Source organism: Phocoena sinus, chromosome 12, assembly GCF_008692025.1.
Source record: "Phocoena sinus isolate mPhoSin1 chromosome 12, mPhoSin1.pri, whole genome shotgun sequence".
In the NCBI taxonomy this organism is placed as follows: domain Eukaryota; kingdom Metazoa; phylum Chordata; class Mammalia; order Artiodactyla; family Phocoenidae; genus Phocoena; species Phocoena sinus.
This window is the reverse complement of record NC_045774.1, coordinates 80,917,403-80,933,779: the sequence shown is the minus strand read 5'-3', so window position 1 is coordinate 80,933,779 and position 16,377 is coordinate 80,917,403. Positions and strand designations below refer to the sequence as shown.

The 16,377-nt window shown below is 44.6% G+C and overlaps 1 protein-coding gene across 2 annotated transcripts in view; it reads left to right on the top strand.

The window, feature by feature from the left end:
• Positions 1-16,377, top strand: part of KCNQ5 (potassium voltage-gated channel subfamily Q member 5) — a 585,721-nt gene that overhangs the window by 380,820 nt on the left and 188,524 nt on the right. For both annotated transcript variants that reach the window (XM_032651575.1, XM_032651574.1), the window contains exon 2: positions 4,637-4,727. In XM_032651575.1, coding sequence (XP_032507466.1) covers positions 4,637-4,727 — 91 coding nt within the window. The remainder of the gene's footprint in view (positions 1-4,636; positions 4,728-16,377) is intronic.

The following is a 16,377-nucleotide window of genomic DNA, read 5'->3' as shown; positions in this document are numbered from 1 at the left end:
ACTTCACAGCAGCGTGAGTCCGTCCTTCTCCATGGTGTCACTCTGCAGGATGAGGAAGTGTCCCCAGATATCCTTTATGCCACTTACCCAAACCTTCTGTGCTCCGTCTGCACTTTCTTCTATGCTTGGTCTACACATTCACTTCCTCCAGGAGAAAAGCACTTCCATATTCCAGCCAGACTTTGTGCCCAGGGTTCAGACGCACAATTCCACGTGGATGTCCAAGACTGGATTTGTCCTCTTCTCCTCAAAATCGGTTTTTCCTCCTCACTCTCCTGACTTTTCCCCTCCTGGCTTGTTAAGAGCATCACCAATAACTATGGACAGACACCTCAGACTTCTCAGCACCCCCTCCCTTCCCAGCCTCTACCCCTGAGCCCAAGAGTTACCAAGTCAGGAAGCTCCTGTGTTCACAGCATCCAGTCTGCCTCTCTGTCCTACCCTCATTTCTGCCAGTGAGTTCACAACGTAACCTGGTCACCATCACTCCCAACCCTGCTTCTCAGGTACTCAGAGACATCCTAACACACACGCCTGCCGACTTATTTTCTCGCAGAGCAACTCTGATGATATTAGCTTCCTGTTCAAAAATGTTCAGCGGTTCCCACTGTCTCCTGAACTAAGGACAGACCCTGACTTACCCACCATGGCCCCAAGACTCCCAATTCAGCCACCTGTCTCATCCTGTGCTACAGTTAAGCTCGATAACTTTTTGTTCCATGAAACAGGGAGCAAATACTTTATCTCATTCATATTCTGCCGTGTTGCCTTTCTCCTGTGATACCCTCTTTCTGGAATGTGTTTCTCCAGAAACTTCTCTTGTTGAAACCCAACCGTTCCTTCAAAGACCAGCTCCAGCAACACCCATATTTGGAGATTGTCTTGATGTGCTTCCATGATTCCCAACTGAAGAGAACCCCTCCCCACTTTCAGGCACTGGGGCATTTCTCCTAGCACCTCTGTCTCTACCCTTTATGATGACCCTGTGTGTTCACCTCACACACGGCACTGGTTCCTTACAAGTAGGGGCTGTTTTGATTTACGCTCGTCCCTCGGTTGTGCTTGGCGTGACATCTTTTGCGGACATGTTTTCAGTGGAACCAAGATGATTCCTATGCAAAAAATGAACTTGCAGGAATGACCTGCCTTACGTTTTTCATGAACCACCAGAGGATAAGCTAGCTAGCAGGTGTTCACTCACTCTACCCTGTTGATTACTTAGTGAATTTTGGTGACACTGTACTTGCACCTGGCCTTCACCCACACGGATGAATGGCCTAGAGTGTCCTTCTCCCCAGCCACCCAGCCGTTGTGCTGACCAACTCCTCCTGGGCCTTCAGGGCTCATTTTGGTCCATACGTGCTTCAGGAAGTCTTCCCAAACCCCAAGTTGGGCTTCATGGACATTCCACCTGTGCAGTCCTATGGAGCCCAGAACTTTGAAAGGTGCCACACTTGGTGTCATGCTCTGCTGTCACCATCTTGAAATTCTTAATACTTTTTAAACAAAGGGCCCTCACGTCTTCACTTTGCACTCAACTCCACAAGCAAAGTAACCAGTCCTGCCTAATCCCTCCCCTCTTGTGTGCTCCTGGCGTCCCCTGTACCTTCCCTGTCCTTGGAATCATCACGCAGAACTTTAATTTTCTTTTTACATCTGTTTACTACCCTGTATGCCTCAACAGATCCTGAACTCTGAGAAGGCAAGAAAAGAAAATCTTATTTATTGTTATATCCTTGTGGCTTAGCCTGGTATTATATGCTTAATCAATATTTGCTGATTGGACAAGTGGATGAATGGTTGAGGAAAGGAAAGAATTCATTAATGAATGTATTTGTTCATCAAAGCCCCTCAGGCAGCCAGGGCAGTGCAGGTATTTGGCTTGCTGTAGTCAGGTGGGTCCCCATAGAAATAACAGAATTCTAGCATAGAAACTACTCTTACCAGAAAGGGGAGGGTAAGATCAGCTCAAGGAAGAAAATGGGCAAAGTAGTGACATGAAGGGAAAAGATTAAGCAACACCCAGCTGTTAATGAAGAAGCCGCTAGCAAAAGGGCTCGTGATGTAGGTCTTCTTGGTTTTTATTGTTTTTGTTTTTTGTTTTTAAATAGGATTTACTGTTTTTTTAAGTTTATTTATTTATTTAGGGCTGTGTTGGGTCTTCGTTTCTGTGCGAGGGCTTTCTCCAGTTGTGGCGAGGAGGGGCCACTCTTCATCGCGGGGCACGGGCCTCTCACCATCACGGCCTCTCTTGTTGCGGAGCACAGTCTCCAGACGTGCAGGCTCAGTAGTTGTGGCTCACGGGCCCAGTTGCTCCACAGCATGTGGGGTCCTCCCAGACTAGGGCTCGAACCCGTGTCCCCTGCATTAGCAGGCAGACTCTCAACCACTGTGCCACCAGGGAAGCCCCTGTAGGTCTGTTTTGAGCAAACACGGAGATCATGAGGCCGCCGTTGGGATGCTCTTGGAAGAAGGTGTCTTAGTGACTGAGTCATCCCCTGCTTGCTTCTCTGAATGTTTTCTGCTGAACCTGGACTCAGGAGGCATCTACAGATAACAGCCGCTCACTGGAGTCAAACATCTGTCACTCTTTACTTGATGCCACTTCATCCTCCAAACTCCCTCAGTGATCCCTGGATTTCACTTCCTCGTGAGTAGTTCGGGGGTCTGTAGGTGCGCTGGAATTTGATGTCTAGTTTACAATTCCCAGTCTGCTAGGGCCAATTTAAAATATAGTCCAGACAATGCTGAATCATCAGGTACATGAGACAAAAGTATGATGAGTTATTAACTCACGTACCAGGTTTTCTCCCTAGTAGAGTCCTTCCTCCTGAAGGCTTCTGCTGTTCAGAATAACTACCTCACTCTCAGTTGGAAGAGATAGAGAAGTACCCCCAGAAGTCTTGCTGAGCCAAGAACATCACTGACGTCCTCCTCTGTGCTCCTCAACGACACCATGTGGCAACTCAAGGACACACAGTGCTTGAACCCCTCTTCCTGCCAAGCAGCCAGGGACGAGTCACAATATGTTCTTAATTCTCAGTTTCCATATCTGCAAAATGGGAACAATGAGATTTCTACTGCGTACATTTGAGAGGATAATGTGGATAGTGCATGTGAAAGGGGCTTAGCTCAGTATCTCGCTTATACGAAACCTCCGAATGTGAGTAATTATCAGCATACCCACTTCGGGTTCTGTGCTGAAATAGATACAAAGAAATAAGGAATACATGGTATCAATCAGGAGTCAGCAAACTTTCCTCTAAAGGCCAGAGAGTAAATATTTCAGTCTTGCGCTTAGAGCACAAGTCTCAGTTCTGCAGTTCTTTTGTGAGCGCAGCCATAGGGAATACACGGGTGAACGGGTGTGGCTGTGTGCCAATAAAACTTTATTGGCCTTGGGCTTCCCTGGTGGCGCAGTGGTTGAGAGTCCGCCTGCCGATGCGGGGGACACGGGTTCGTGCCCCGGCCCAGGAAGATCCCACATGCCGCGGAGCAGCTGGGCCCGTGAGCCATGGCCGCTGGGCCTGCGTGTCCAGAGCCTGTGCTCCGCAACGGGAGAGGCCACAGCAGTGAGAGGCCCGCGTACCGCAAAAAAGCAAACAAACAAAAAAAGCAACCACTTTATTGGCCAGATTTGTCCCCAGGCCATAAGTCGCCAATCCCTGGCTATCAGCCCTTGGTGGTAGAAAGACGTGCAGATTCATCAGGGCAGGTCAAGAGGAGGCAGAGGCCAGCTGTACTAAAGAACACAGAGCTGATGTTTTATAGGAGATTGTAGAGTAAAAGGTGAGATGGGTACGATGTGAGTGAAAGTAAGAAATGTGACTTTTAGGGAAAATAGCTCAGATATTGGGTTTTTTTTTTTTTTTTTTTGAATTTCAGGATAAGTAACTTCAACTTTAGAACCGAGCCTGCCCCTTTTATTAGACGTTTACTTTGGGAACTCGGCTCCACCCCCCACCGGACTCCAGAAGTTCCGTATTTCTAGGAATAAAAATGTCTGTAGATGGACTAGTAGAAAATGCTCTCTGTCACTGCAGCACAAGTAGGGCTGGGGGCATTTCTCTAGGGATTTGACCGGAAGGGAATGGAAAGCACATGGGTAGCAGAGGAAGTCATTTTCTATTCTTATTATTACTATAAAGAAATGGCAGATGAGAATCCAGGAACAACATTAGACTCTGAAAAGGAGCCAGTGGCTTAGTAAGCACTTAGAACCCTTGACAGTTCACCAAAGCTGCCGAACAGGAGAGCAGCTACCACTTATGGTCCCGAACAGGAGAACAAAACACATCTGGGCCTTTCAGGACCCCTGCTTGGGAAAGCCCTTTATAGGAAATTTGCAGATTCTTAGCTGTGGACATTTAAGTACAGCACGCAACACACACGCATACATACACATGCGCACACACATTCATCCTTCTCATCGGTAAAGTTGCAAAGGAGCCCCATTTGCACTGGACATCACACTGTATTTTGATATTCAAAATGGCTAGTCCCTTTTAGGGCTGTTATGATTTAATCAGTGCCAATTCAAATGGATCTGGTGCTTTAGCCATTAGAAATAAGAACTTAAGTCTGTCATGCTAAGGCAAGCTTCTCATCAAATTTCTCTTTTTCTGTTGTTTTACAGTTTTCTCCTTGTCTTTGGTTGCTTGATTTTGTCAGTGTTTTCCACCATTCCCGAGCACACAAAGTTGGCCTCAAGTTGCCTCTTGATTCTGGTAAGTGAAACATATGAACAAAAATGTACATAAAGTTTACATAATACAAGAATTGTCTATAATATTTATGCAATGCATTTAGTCCCACGAAAAGTTATCTCTAGAAAAAAGAGAGTTTCTGTGAAGTGTAAAAGTTTCAAAGGTCACTGAAACATTTGCCTGCCGTTTTAACCTTTAGTCAACCCCCAAGAATACATAGAAATATTCCAGATGGCTGTTACTTAGCAGTATCATGTGTTATAGTTGCATCGTAAGTAGAAGGCAATACTTGGAAGCAGGTTTAATTATGTTTCTCTATGGTGATAAATTACAAGAAGAATCAGCATCTCTGAGGTCTCTTACAATATTGCTAAAAGTTACAGGGTAGAGAGTGTTTTCCAATAACCACAATTTAGCAGTAACTATGTATAGTCGGCCAAGAACCACGAGCATATGGCACCTCCTAAGAAAACAGAAGGCTTCATGCTCTTTTCAGCCAGCAGACTGCATTATGAATTTTGCTGCTAATGAAGTTACCTGGTGAGAAGTTCTGCAGTTTGCTCTGTTTCCATTATGCTGTCAATCCTCAACCACAGAGAATTGCTCAGTTCATTTTAAAATGGAAAAATACCCCAAGATATTTTAGTCTGAATTATTCTGGGCCTTTTAAACTCTTATACTTTCTATTACAACTGAACTATAGCGCTGTATACTCAAATCACATCTGATTGAAAGTTTGGTTCATTTACATCCATTTTGACCCACTCACTCGGTTCCAGAAATCAAACTTGACAGTCTCAGGACTGTCTGAATGAACTATAAATTGGAACAACTCACTTTTTCCATAAAACCTGCTTGACTAGAGAGGAAAAGAGAGAACGAGTGGGTGGGGTAAGATGGCCATGTGCCTTAATAAATAGAAATTGGTGAGCATTTAATACAAGAAAAGTATTCTTACCTTGAAGGTGGGAAGTGAAGGATGTCAGCCCGTACAGCCTGGGCAGCTGCTCTTTCCCCTGTGCTCGCAGAGGCTGGTTTGTGCTTAGAGTGCCAAGACTTCGTCAAGTCTCTGCCCTGTGACAGGGAGAAATCACTTTTGAACCTGGAGCAAATCTGTCCCAATTCGTCTCCGTACAAATCGTGCTCAGCGGTATATTGCTAATGTCAAGGTTACTATGTTGAAACCCAAGATAGAAAACAGATAGACCGAAGAGCCCACTGGGGATTTGTTGCATTTACAAGGTTCCATTCAGGTAGCAAGTGGGCTTTTAGCCTCATGCACCCCTTTGATAACAACAAATGGTCTGAGCCAAGGTCTAGGGCAGAGCTGTCTTTGGGGTACATATGCAGAACTACAGCTAGGAATTTTAGATCGAAAATATAAATCTGATTTTTAGACCTGGGAGCATGAAAAACTGGATTTACCGCATGACCAATGGTATATATTATGAGTAAATCAAGCATTAAGAATCTTGTAAAAAGGTTTCTTTTATAACCAGGTCAGGAATCCAAAATACGAGGTTTACATCCTCCAAATCTCTGAAATATAAATTCAGTCACTGCTAATGAGTTTCTAAATAATCCAGAGAAACTCATGTTATTCAAAAGCCCACAGCTGGTTAATATCATTTTTAAAACTTCCTGAGCAGTGGACAACTGACCAGAGTTCAGTAACTAGAGTGCATGTGAGCTGATAAAAATGTAGACGTTTTACACATCGCTCATCTTTTTTATCTTGCCAGCTTTATTGAGGTATAATTGACATATGATATTGTGAAAGTTAAAATGTGTAACGTGACAATTTTATATACATACATATTGCAAAATGACTACCACAGTGAAGTTAGTTAACAGTTCATCACCTCACATGGTTGCCATTGTGTGTGTGGTGTGTGTGCGTGTGTGTGTGTGGTGAGAACTCCTAAGATCTACTCCTTTAGCAAAATGGTCAAGTGGACAGTTCAGTACTGTTAGCTGTAGGCACCATGCTGCACATTAGATCCTCAGAACTCATTTGTCTTATAACTGGGAGCTTGTACACTTTGACCACCTTCACCCATTTCCTCCACCCACACCTGCACAACCACCAATCTACTGTGTTTCTGCGAGTTCAGGGGTCCCACATAAGTGAAATCATACAGTATTTGTCTTTCGCTGTCTCACTTATTTCACTAAACATAATGCCCTCAAGAGCCATCCATGTTGTCACAAATGGCTAGATTTTGTTCTTTTTATGGCTGAATATTATTCCAATGTGTGTGTGATACATATATCACATCACATCTTCTTTACCCCTTCATCTGTCAGTGGACACTTAGATGGTCTCCATGTCTTATCTACTGTAAATAGTGCTGCTGTGAACATCGGCATGCGTGCAGCTTTTCGAATTACAGTTTTCTAGGGATGTTTGCCCAGGAGTGGGATCGCAGGATCATATGGTAGTTTTATTTTTTATATTTTGAGGAACCTCCATACTGTTCTCCATAGTGGCTGCACCAATTTACATTCCCACCAACAGTGTAGGAGGGTTCCCTTTTCTCCACATTCTGGCCAACACTTCTCTCTCACTTTTTAATAGTAGCCATTCTAACAGGTGTGAGGTGATATCTTATTGTGGTACTGATTTGCGTTTCCCTGATGATTAGTGATGTTGAGTTCTTTTCATATACCTGTTGGCCATCTGTAAGTCTTCTTTTACCCCTCAGTCTTTTTTTTTTTCCTCTAATGCCCTTGTTTTTAATCAGGTCTATTGAGATACAATTTACATGGAATAAGCATCACCCATTTTAAGTGTATAGTTTCATGAGTTTTGAGAAACACATATTGTCATGTGTATTAGTTTCTTAGGGCTACTGTAACAAAAGTACCACTGTATATATCATATATATTTCATATATGTCATATATATGATAATTATATACATCATTATGTTGAGGGAAAGAATTAGATATAGAGATAGTCTTGTGTTTGGCTTCTTTTACTCAACATAATAATTTTGATATTTATTTGTATATTTTTTAATTGAAGTATAGTTGATTTGCAATGTGTTAGTTTCAGGTGTGCAGCAAATGATTCAGATATATATATATATATATATATATGTATATACTTTTTCGTTATGGTTTATTATAGGATATTGAGTATAGTTCCCTGTGCTATACTGTAGGTAGGACCTTGTTGTTTATCTATTTTATATATAGTAGTATGTATAGGTTAATCTCAAACTCCTAATTTATTCCTCACCCCTCCTTCCCCTTTGGTAACCATAAGTTTGTTTTACTGTGTCTGTGAGTTTGTTTCTGTTTTGTAAATAAGTTCATTTGTATCATTTCTTAGATTCCACATATAAGCGCTATCATATGTTTCTTGTCTTTTTCTGGTTTACTTCACTTAGTATGATAATCTCTAGGTCCATCCACGTTGCTGCTAATGGCATTATTTCATTCTTTTTTATGGCTGAGTAATATCCCATTGTGTATACGTACCGCATCTTCTTTATCCATTCATCTGTTGATGGACATTTAGGTTGCTTCCATGTCTTGGCTATTGTATATAGTGCTGCTGTGAACATTGGGGTGCATGTGTCTTTTCAAAATAGAATTTTCTCCGGATATATGCCCAGGAGTGGGATTGCTGAATCATATGGTAGCTCTATTTTTAGTTTTTTAAGGAACCTCCATAAATTGGCAGTACCAATTTACATTCCTACCAACAATGTAGGAGTATCCCTCAGTCTTGAATGCCTTTAGATTTAGCAAAGTAGAAACCAGTCCTTTTATGCAAGTGAGGCCTTTGTCTTAAGCAGTGTAGTAAGTGCTGCAGATGGATGGTCTCTGAAAGCCGTTGCTACACGGCTTTCTGTAGGGAGAGAGTTTGCGTATCCTCCTATTTTTGTGCTATAGTGATAAATTGTCGAGGTGTATGTCTTAAACCAAAGTGTAATCTTAAAACCTCCCTAAAAATATTTGGACTGTGTTGCGGGTCTAAGGTTTTACTGATGTTACTCTTTTCATCAGTGTTTTCTCCAAAGACTGTTGTGTTCTATTTGGACAAAAAAAGATCAAGTATAGCCTTTGTTTTTTTTCTTTTTCTTATTTAGTAATAAACTGGAGAAGCATGTGTATTTTAATTCTTTTCACTATCAGTTCATATAGTTAATTATAAAAGTTCAATCAGTTGTAGAATACCGGAAAAAGCCAAGAGAAATCTTAATTATTTAGGGACTATTGTATTTATTCTTTTACCATGTGTTTTTGAAACAGTTAATCTGATTTCAGAGTCTGTCTGTCCTCTGAATTTAACCAAACAGAATACATAGAACACAATTCTGACTAGCATTGTCTTTAGTTCCCAAGATGAAGCATATCTAAAGAATTGCCATCCAATAGTAATAGGAATGGCTTTTAAATGTCTGCAGCAATTTACAGTAAAGTCACTTTTGTACACTCTTGGTCGCAGATACAGCACAGGTGTAAATTTTGAAGACTTATGTGTAAATCACATATCACAGTTGCATATGTTTTCCAAAGTCTGTCCATTTGAGGGTTTTTTAAACATTTTAAAAGATATTCCCACATTCTAACTAATTCTATTTCTGGCAAGTAGAAGACACCCACGCTTCCGACAGGGAGCGCCTTTAGGCAGACCAGCCCCTGGACAAGCTTCCAGGGTACTCACCTCCTTGATACTCGCGCTTTCCACATGTTTCCTTGAGCGCACCAGCATGTTAGGTGCACGTGCCTCCTCACCTCCTGGGGTCCCCACGGAGTCCTCCGCTTTCTGTCCCCCACCCCAAGGGGAGACTCTCATCGTTCTCATCCAGCACTGCACTCCCCCTGCTAGTGAGTTCAGGAAACCACTTCTCTGTGTCTTGGTTTTCTCATCTGTTAAAAGTGGGTAGTAATATCTGCTACTTCATAAAGTTATGAGGATTAAATCCCAGTGCTTAGCCCTGGGCTCAGCACAGAGAATGCATCAAATATTACAGTCACTGGCTCTTCCATATACAGTGGAACCTAATGGGGGCACAAGGCCAGTGAACCGGGGGTATTTGAAAAGGCTGCATTTGAGATCATATCGTACTTGTGTAATAGAAAACAAGTATCTCACCACAAACACTGTAAATTACGGCAGCTCTTCACCCAGGCGTGTCCATCTAACCAGCAGGGACTCATTGGCACGCATTCAGTGCATGGCTTATGTGCACAGTGACCTCTTACGTTGGGTGACTAAGGAAACAGATTTCTACTCTTGTAGTTTTCTGGTAAATGCATCTGATGACCATGCTCATGGCTTTCAAAGCTCTCCCCTCAGTGTCAGCTGTCTGGGTGGAGCCCTGCTGAGGGACAGCCCAGGATCTAACAGAGCGGCTTGCTCAGCTCACTCTGGGCACAGAATTTATGAACTCGAGAGGACAATGCAAAGCCGTGGGCCCAAGTGCCAGGGACAGTGAAAAGCTGGTGTTGATTACCTAGGTTTTGTAAATTCTTCAGAACTGTAAGGGAACTGGCATTTTTTTAACTAGCATTTTTTTAAGTACCTTTTTTAAGGTACCTTTTTTAAGTACCTTGATTTCTTATTAAAACAAAAGAAACCAAAAAAAACCTTGCTATGTAAGTATTATTCCTCCCATTTTACCGTACCACGTTGTACAAGAGCCAGGCTGCGTCCCAGGCCTGGCTGCCGCCTTGCACCCTCCTGCACCTCAGTCGAGACCGATGGGTCTCCCCAGTGTGTTTCCAGGGCTCAGGGAAGCTCTGCCGGCTGAGGCTTCCTTGTGGTTCTGTATATGCCAAGTGATGCGCGCAACCCTCTCATTTAGATTGTTAGTTTCTTTTTTCTTACAGAGTCCATCTGCAAAGTTATCACAAATGGGTGTATCCCTTCACACCACTAGCAGTTCTTTGTATCAGCAATTCCAGGGCTTCCCCGGTGGTGCAGTGGTTGAGAGTCCGCCTGCTGATGCAGGGGACACGGGTTTGTGCCCCGGTCCGGGAAGATCCCACATGCCGCGGAGCAGCTGGGCCCGTGAGCCATGGCCGCTGAGCCTGTGCGTCTGGAGGCCTGTGCTCCGCAACGGGAGAGACCACAACAGTGAGAGGCCCGCGTACCACCACCCCCCCAAAAAAATTCCAAATCTGATTTTGTAAACAATCAACAGCCCGATCTGTGGGGTAAACAGTCCCAGCTTGCTTTGTGCAGGTGAGCTGAGCACCGTGCTGGTGAAGGGAGCGCTCCTAGCTCCAGTTAAACTATTGTGGCAAGTTTTGTTTCGGTTTGTTTTGATTTCATGAGCCTGAGGTTGTATGTTTCTGCATTTCGTATCCCACCTTCTTAACAGCAGTGCTGTTTTGGAGTGCATTTCCCTTGTATTGGATATCTTCTTGTCTTCCAGATTAATTTTAAAGTATTCATTTTGGCCTTTAAATGTAGATTGTCCAACATGATGATTTGTACATATTTCCGGTGACAAATCTTCACCTGATGACTTCTCCTCTTAATGAAAATGATGTATAGCATTTGCAAAATTTTCACTGAAGGTGGTCATTTCTAAAATTGCCTGCCCACAAGCAGTAAAAGGAATTTCGTTATCAGTTTTAGCAAGAAGAGAGTATCTCAGCGTGTTTGCTCCCCTGCCCTGCTGTGTTAGAAGGGCTCCCAGCCACAAGTGGATTGTGCTAAACATCTGGACGAGACTCAAACACATGGTCAGAGATCCAGGTTTTCCCAAACATCTTAGCTGTTTGGCACCTTCTGAATAGAGTTTATGCATATTTGCTGGTTTTGCTTCGTGTAGCAAAGCAAACATGGGTTTGCTGTTTCTGTGCACAATGAACCACTTCCTGAAATGTGTACAAATCCAACTTAGGTAGATCTAATTATATCCTCAATGCACTAGTGTAGCTTACCATTTAAAGAAAATCTGTAGTGCATTCTTCTGTTAAGTGTAGAGTCCCCCCTGAAAAGCTAATAACTACATAATTAATATGTGTTCCATGTTTGTTTTCTTTTTCTAATGTGCTTACACGCGGGGTTTTGTGTTGTTTTTTTCATTGCTGTACACTACCTATTATGTCACACGGTATTGAAGAATTAGACAGGTTGTTAACCATTTCCCATCTGTCAGTATTGGCAGAGTGGGGAATCAGCCACAGACACATTTACCCATCCTTGCAAAGTAGAAAGGCTTGCGCATAAAATTATATGGATTTGATGTAGAAGATTACATGAGATCTTTACGTTTAAAGCTCTGGCATGAACATCGTAAGACAGGATAGCAGAATGTCAGGACAAGGTTCTGTTTGAGGGTCTTCAGTCTTCCATGGGTAGGAGATGTGAAGTGATCAGAACTGAGGAATGAGCAGTGCTCCTGTCTCTTCATCACACCCCTGTCATTTCCTGCAGAAAGCGCTCACAATATCCCAGCCAACACTGAAAACTGCCGTTATTTTCCTTTGCTTGTCTTTCATCAAGGCAATTGCAAATAAACTTTAAAATGATTCATGGAGGCTAACGACCCTCATCAATCTGCTGATGACTGAAAAGAAGATGCAGGAGCAGTTTGCACCTACTTAAGTTTGAATCTTAACCGAGAGATAATAATATAGTAGGGGAGTTGCTCTGTGAAGAGTACTTCAGATTCAGAGGGAAGAATTGTTCAAGTTGAAGATAATGGAATTATGCCTGAACAAGACCATGTCTCTATCCACAAGTAAGGAAGCGAAGAACTTCCGCACTTCTGACGTGAGCACCGGTGTCTCACCGGGTGGTCCAGTATGTGTCACAGAACCACTCTGCACGGTTCTGTGTCAGGACATGATGAGCAGCCCTCAGCCAGGCCCGCACTGACGCTGACCCGCTGTGCCCTTTGACGCCACAAAGGCATATTCAGCCGAGAGGGAAAGAGAGCGACAAGGTGGTGGTAGAGGGTTGCTAGAAAATGATAGAGTCCAAGAGGGGTTGCAGCAGAAGGAAGAACGCCCTTCCCTTACCACCTTTCCAGGTCTAAGTAATTTCCACCGTTTGACACCTACTCAGACACCTGCTTCTGCCTGGAATGAACTGGCTCTTCCCTCGGCTTCCCTCAGCAGCAGCCGCTTGACGGTGAATCTCCTCCCTTCTTCATTTACTCCACAGCATTTCGGTGGCTCCCAGTGTCCCTGAGGCTTTTGGGGGAAAGCTGAGGGTACGGCAATGAGCAAAGCAGGCAAAACTCTGTCCGGGTGGAACGCACATTTGTGTTGGGAAGACATAAGAGTAAACAAATGAACCAGTCAAGTGTTAAAAATAAAAGTAAATAAATAAATAAATAAATAAATAAAAAATAAAAGTAAAGCAGGAAGGGGCTTCCCTGGTGGCGCAGTGGTTGGGAGTCCGCCTGCTGATGCAGTGGACACGGGTTCGTGCCCCGGTCCGGGAAGATCCCACATGCCGCGGACCAGCTGGGCCCGTGAGCCGTGGCCGCTGAGCCTGCGCGTCCGGAGCCTGTGCTCTACAACAGGAGAGGCCACAACAGTGAGAGGCCCGCGTGCCGCAAAAAAACAAACAAACAAACAAAAAAAGTAAAGCAGGAAAAAGGAATAGATAACTGGGTGTTTCCATTGTGTGTTCAGAGAGGTCCACCGGATAGCGTAGCTCCTAGCAGAGACTTCAGTGAGGTGGGGCAACCCGCCGTGCAGCGATAGAGGAAAGAACGTACCAGGCAGATGGAGCATCCAGGCTAAAAGCCTCGGAAGGACCAGAGGACCAGGATGATGGAGGGAGAGGAAGCCAGAGGGGGCGGAGGAAAGTGAGGCATGGCTCGGACTGTACAGCCCTGGAGCGCAGGATCCAAAGCTGACTCAGCAACAGCACTTCGTACAGTGGGAGCTGGTGGCAAATTATCAAGAAATTTGATGAAAGAAGACGCCAAGACGGCCAGTGGTTTAATTGCACAGCATTAGTATTGAAATGTTCACAGTATCATAGATACGGCACTAAAATTAAGCCCCAATGCAGTGCCTGACTTAGAATGGACCGGAGTAGGGAGTCACTGGTGCAGCCCTCAGGGGGCAGTCGATGTCATTCCCCCTCTCCTAATTCCCCGGGCTCCGGGCCTTAATTCGCTGCAGTTTTAACTCAATTTACGTGAAGTGCCTCCTACCTTCCAGCCCCTGTGCCAGGGACTGGAGCCCCAGATATGAGTAAGGCACTGTCCTGCCCTGGAAGCAGATCTAGAGCACATTCCTGTCTACAGGCTCTGACACAGAAAAAAATGAAAAGCCTTGAAATCATGCGTTTATAGAGAATAAATTATGAAATTAGGAGATGAAAGAAAAATGGGTTAGTTTGACATTTTAATGGGTTAGTCAAATGGGTTAGTTTGACATTTTAATTCCCACTTTAACATATATGGACAGAGAGAATAAACCTACCTCAAGTCATTGATTTCTCATGAAAACTATGGATAAGATTACCAAAATCTATTTTCAGTATAGGTACTACTGATCACGCTTATATAGGGAATTTGGGGTTGGAACTATATAAAGGCAAGGGTGGAAGCGATGAGGTGGCCCCTGTTCCTGTGCAGGCCTGTGTCACCCTCAGATATCGAATACTGGGTTGGACTATGGCGGGGGCCCTGTTCCCCTGCAGGCCTACCTCATGCTCAGATATTGAATATTGGGTTGGAATGTGGGGGTTCCCTGTTCCCCTGCAGACCTACCTCATGCTCAGATATTGAATATTGGGTTGGAATGTGGGGGTCCCTGTTCCCCGTGCAGGCCTATATCAGGGGTCACGATTAAGGTGAAAAGACACATCATACTTCTGCAAAGTAGAGAAAAAATTGCCAAGCTGTAAATGGCAGCTTGACAAACAACATTACAGGCTGGATTCCAGGAGAATGCTGCAGGCCTGGCTTCCTCTGGGCCTGGAAATCATAATGAACACACTGGAAAATGGAGAACAGAATGGAGACTTGCGAGTGTGGCCAGCCGGCCCTCCAGCTGTGGCTACTGGAGACCACAGGCGTGTCGGTGCTGCAAGACCCCTGCGCATCCGGAGAAACCCTGGACAGCCCCTTCCAGAAACAGAGCAGCGTCCACCAAGACACCCTAGGGTGAGGCCGAGAGTGGAGGAGCACCAGCCCTGGGTGTGCAGGCAGGAGGGCGGACTCACTCTGGCCCCCACTGCCCACCCCTAACTCTCCTGAACTTCACTTCCTTAAACCAGGTGGCATCAAGTACAAATCGACATCAAGTGCAGCCTTCAAAGAAAAGAACAAATCCAGCCTGGCCAGAGGGTGTCCTGCACCATGTGGGGAGTGAGGGGGGCGGGCATCCTGCCTCTTTGGCCTCTTTGACTTCATGGATGGTGCTAATAATGGGCGAACATGTGACCTGATGACACACCTGTGAATCTGACGGGGGCTGCAGGGTTCTGCCCCACTTGGCCAACCCATCTGCGTGTCTCCTGCAAGCTGCTTCCTGGGTCACTCGCTGGCTTTGCCCTGGGGTCCCCCACAGTGGAGCTTGCATGCTCAGGGTCACTGTAGCCGGGCAGGGATGGGCATCCCACCGCTCAGGCAGGCAAGTGTGTGACCAGGTTGGGAAGCTTGTCTGCTTGTAGAGCCCAGGAAAGAGCTCCGGGCTGCGGTCAGAAAGGGGAAGCATCAGAGGGGACGTTCAGAGGACAAGTGCTTCCTCGAGTCCCCTCTGCAGCCTGAAGGTATATCGTTTACCTTGAGCTGCTCATCGATTCATTCATTCATTTATTCACTCATGGAATATTCGCTAAGCACCTATCAGGGCTGCTGTGAGCCAGAGGCCCTGCCCACAATACACACCAGCTGTACACTGACACTCATACCTTCCCTATCCCTGTCTGTCATAGTTCCTCTACTTAAATCAGGTGGAGAATTTTGAGTATTATGCAAATGCAGTTTGTTCTCTTTCTTCACAATTCCGTAATGCAAATTGCCTCATACGTGATGCTCAATTGGGTAATGATGTCAACGTAACAGGGAAGTTAAAGATGATTTTTCCCAAACGGCAGCGGCTGAGCCTAAAGCACATCCGCCTGGCTGAACGCAGCAAGCCTGAAGGCGCGCACACCGCCGTGGCGCCTTCTTTATTTTGGAAACTCACTCTGCCTTGCAAGTGCCTATGGGACGATTCTTCCCAACCTGTGCAGATGACACAAATGTAAAGCGATACATCTTTAGCACCACTGTATTTTGTGCAAACTGCGCCTCTCTACCTGTGACGTGTGATGCGGGGCCCTCGTCTCCAAACCCAGCGGCCTGCACCCTCCCGACACACCCCATCAGGCTCTCTCCACATTGATGTAGGTGACGGCCAAGATTGCTGAAGCAGCTCCCTGTTAGAACTCAACATCTCTTTTTAACTGTACTAATATCTTATTAGGATTGTTGTTTATGTTAGGTTTCTGTTTAGAAAGTTCCATAGGCTCAGAGTGGTTTGCCCTAACTCTATTTCTCTATTTTTATCATAAGCCCTGATCTTTTTACTGAGCAATCTTACCTAAAACCTGGCTTTTTATCGATGCATTTATTTATTTATTTTTAATTGAAGTAGAGTTGATTTACAATGTTGTGTTAGTTTCAAGTGTACAGCAAAGTGATTCAGATATAGATAGATAGATATTCTTCATATTCTTTTCCATTATGGTT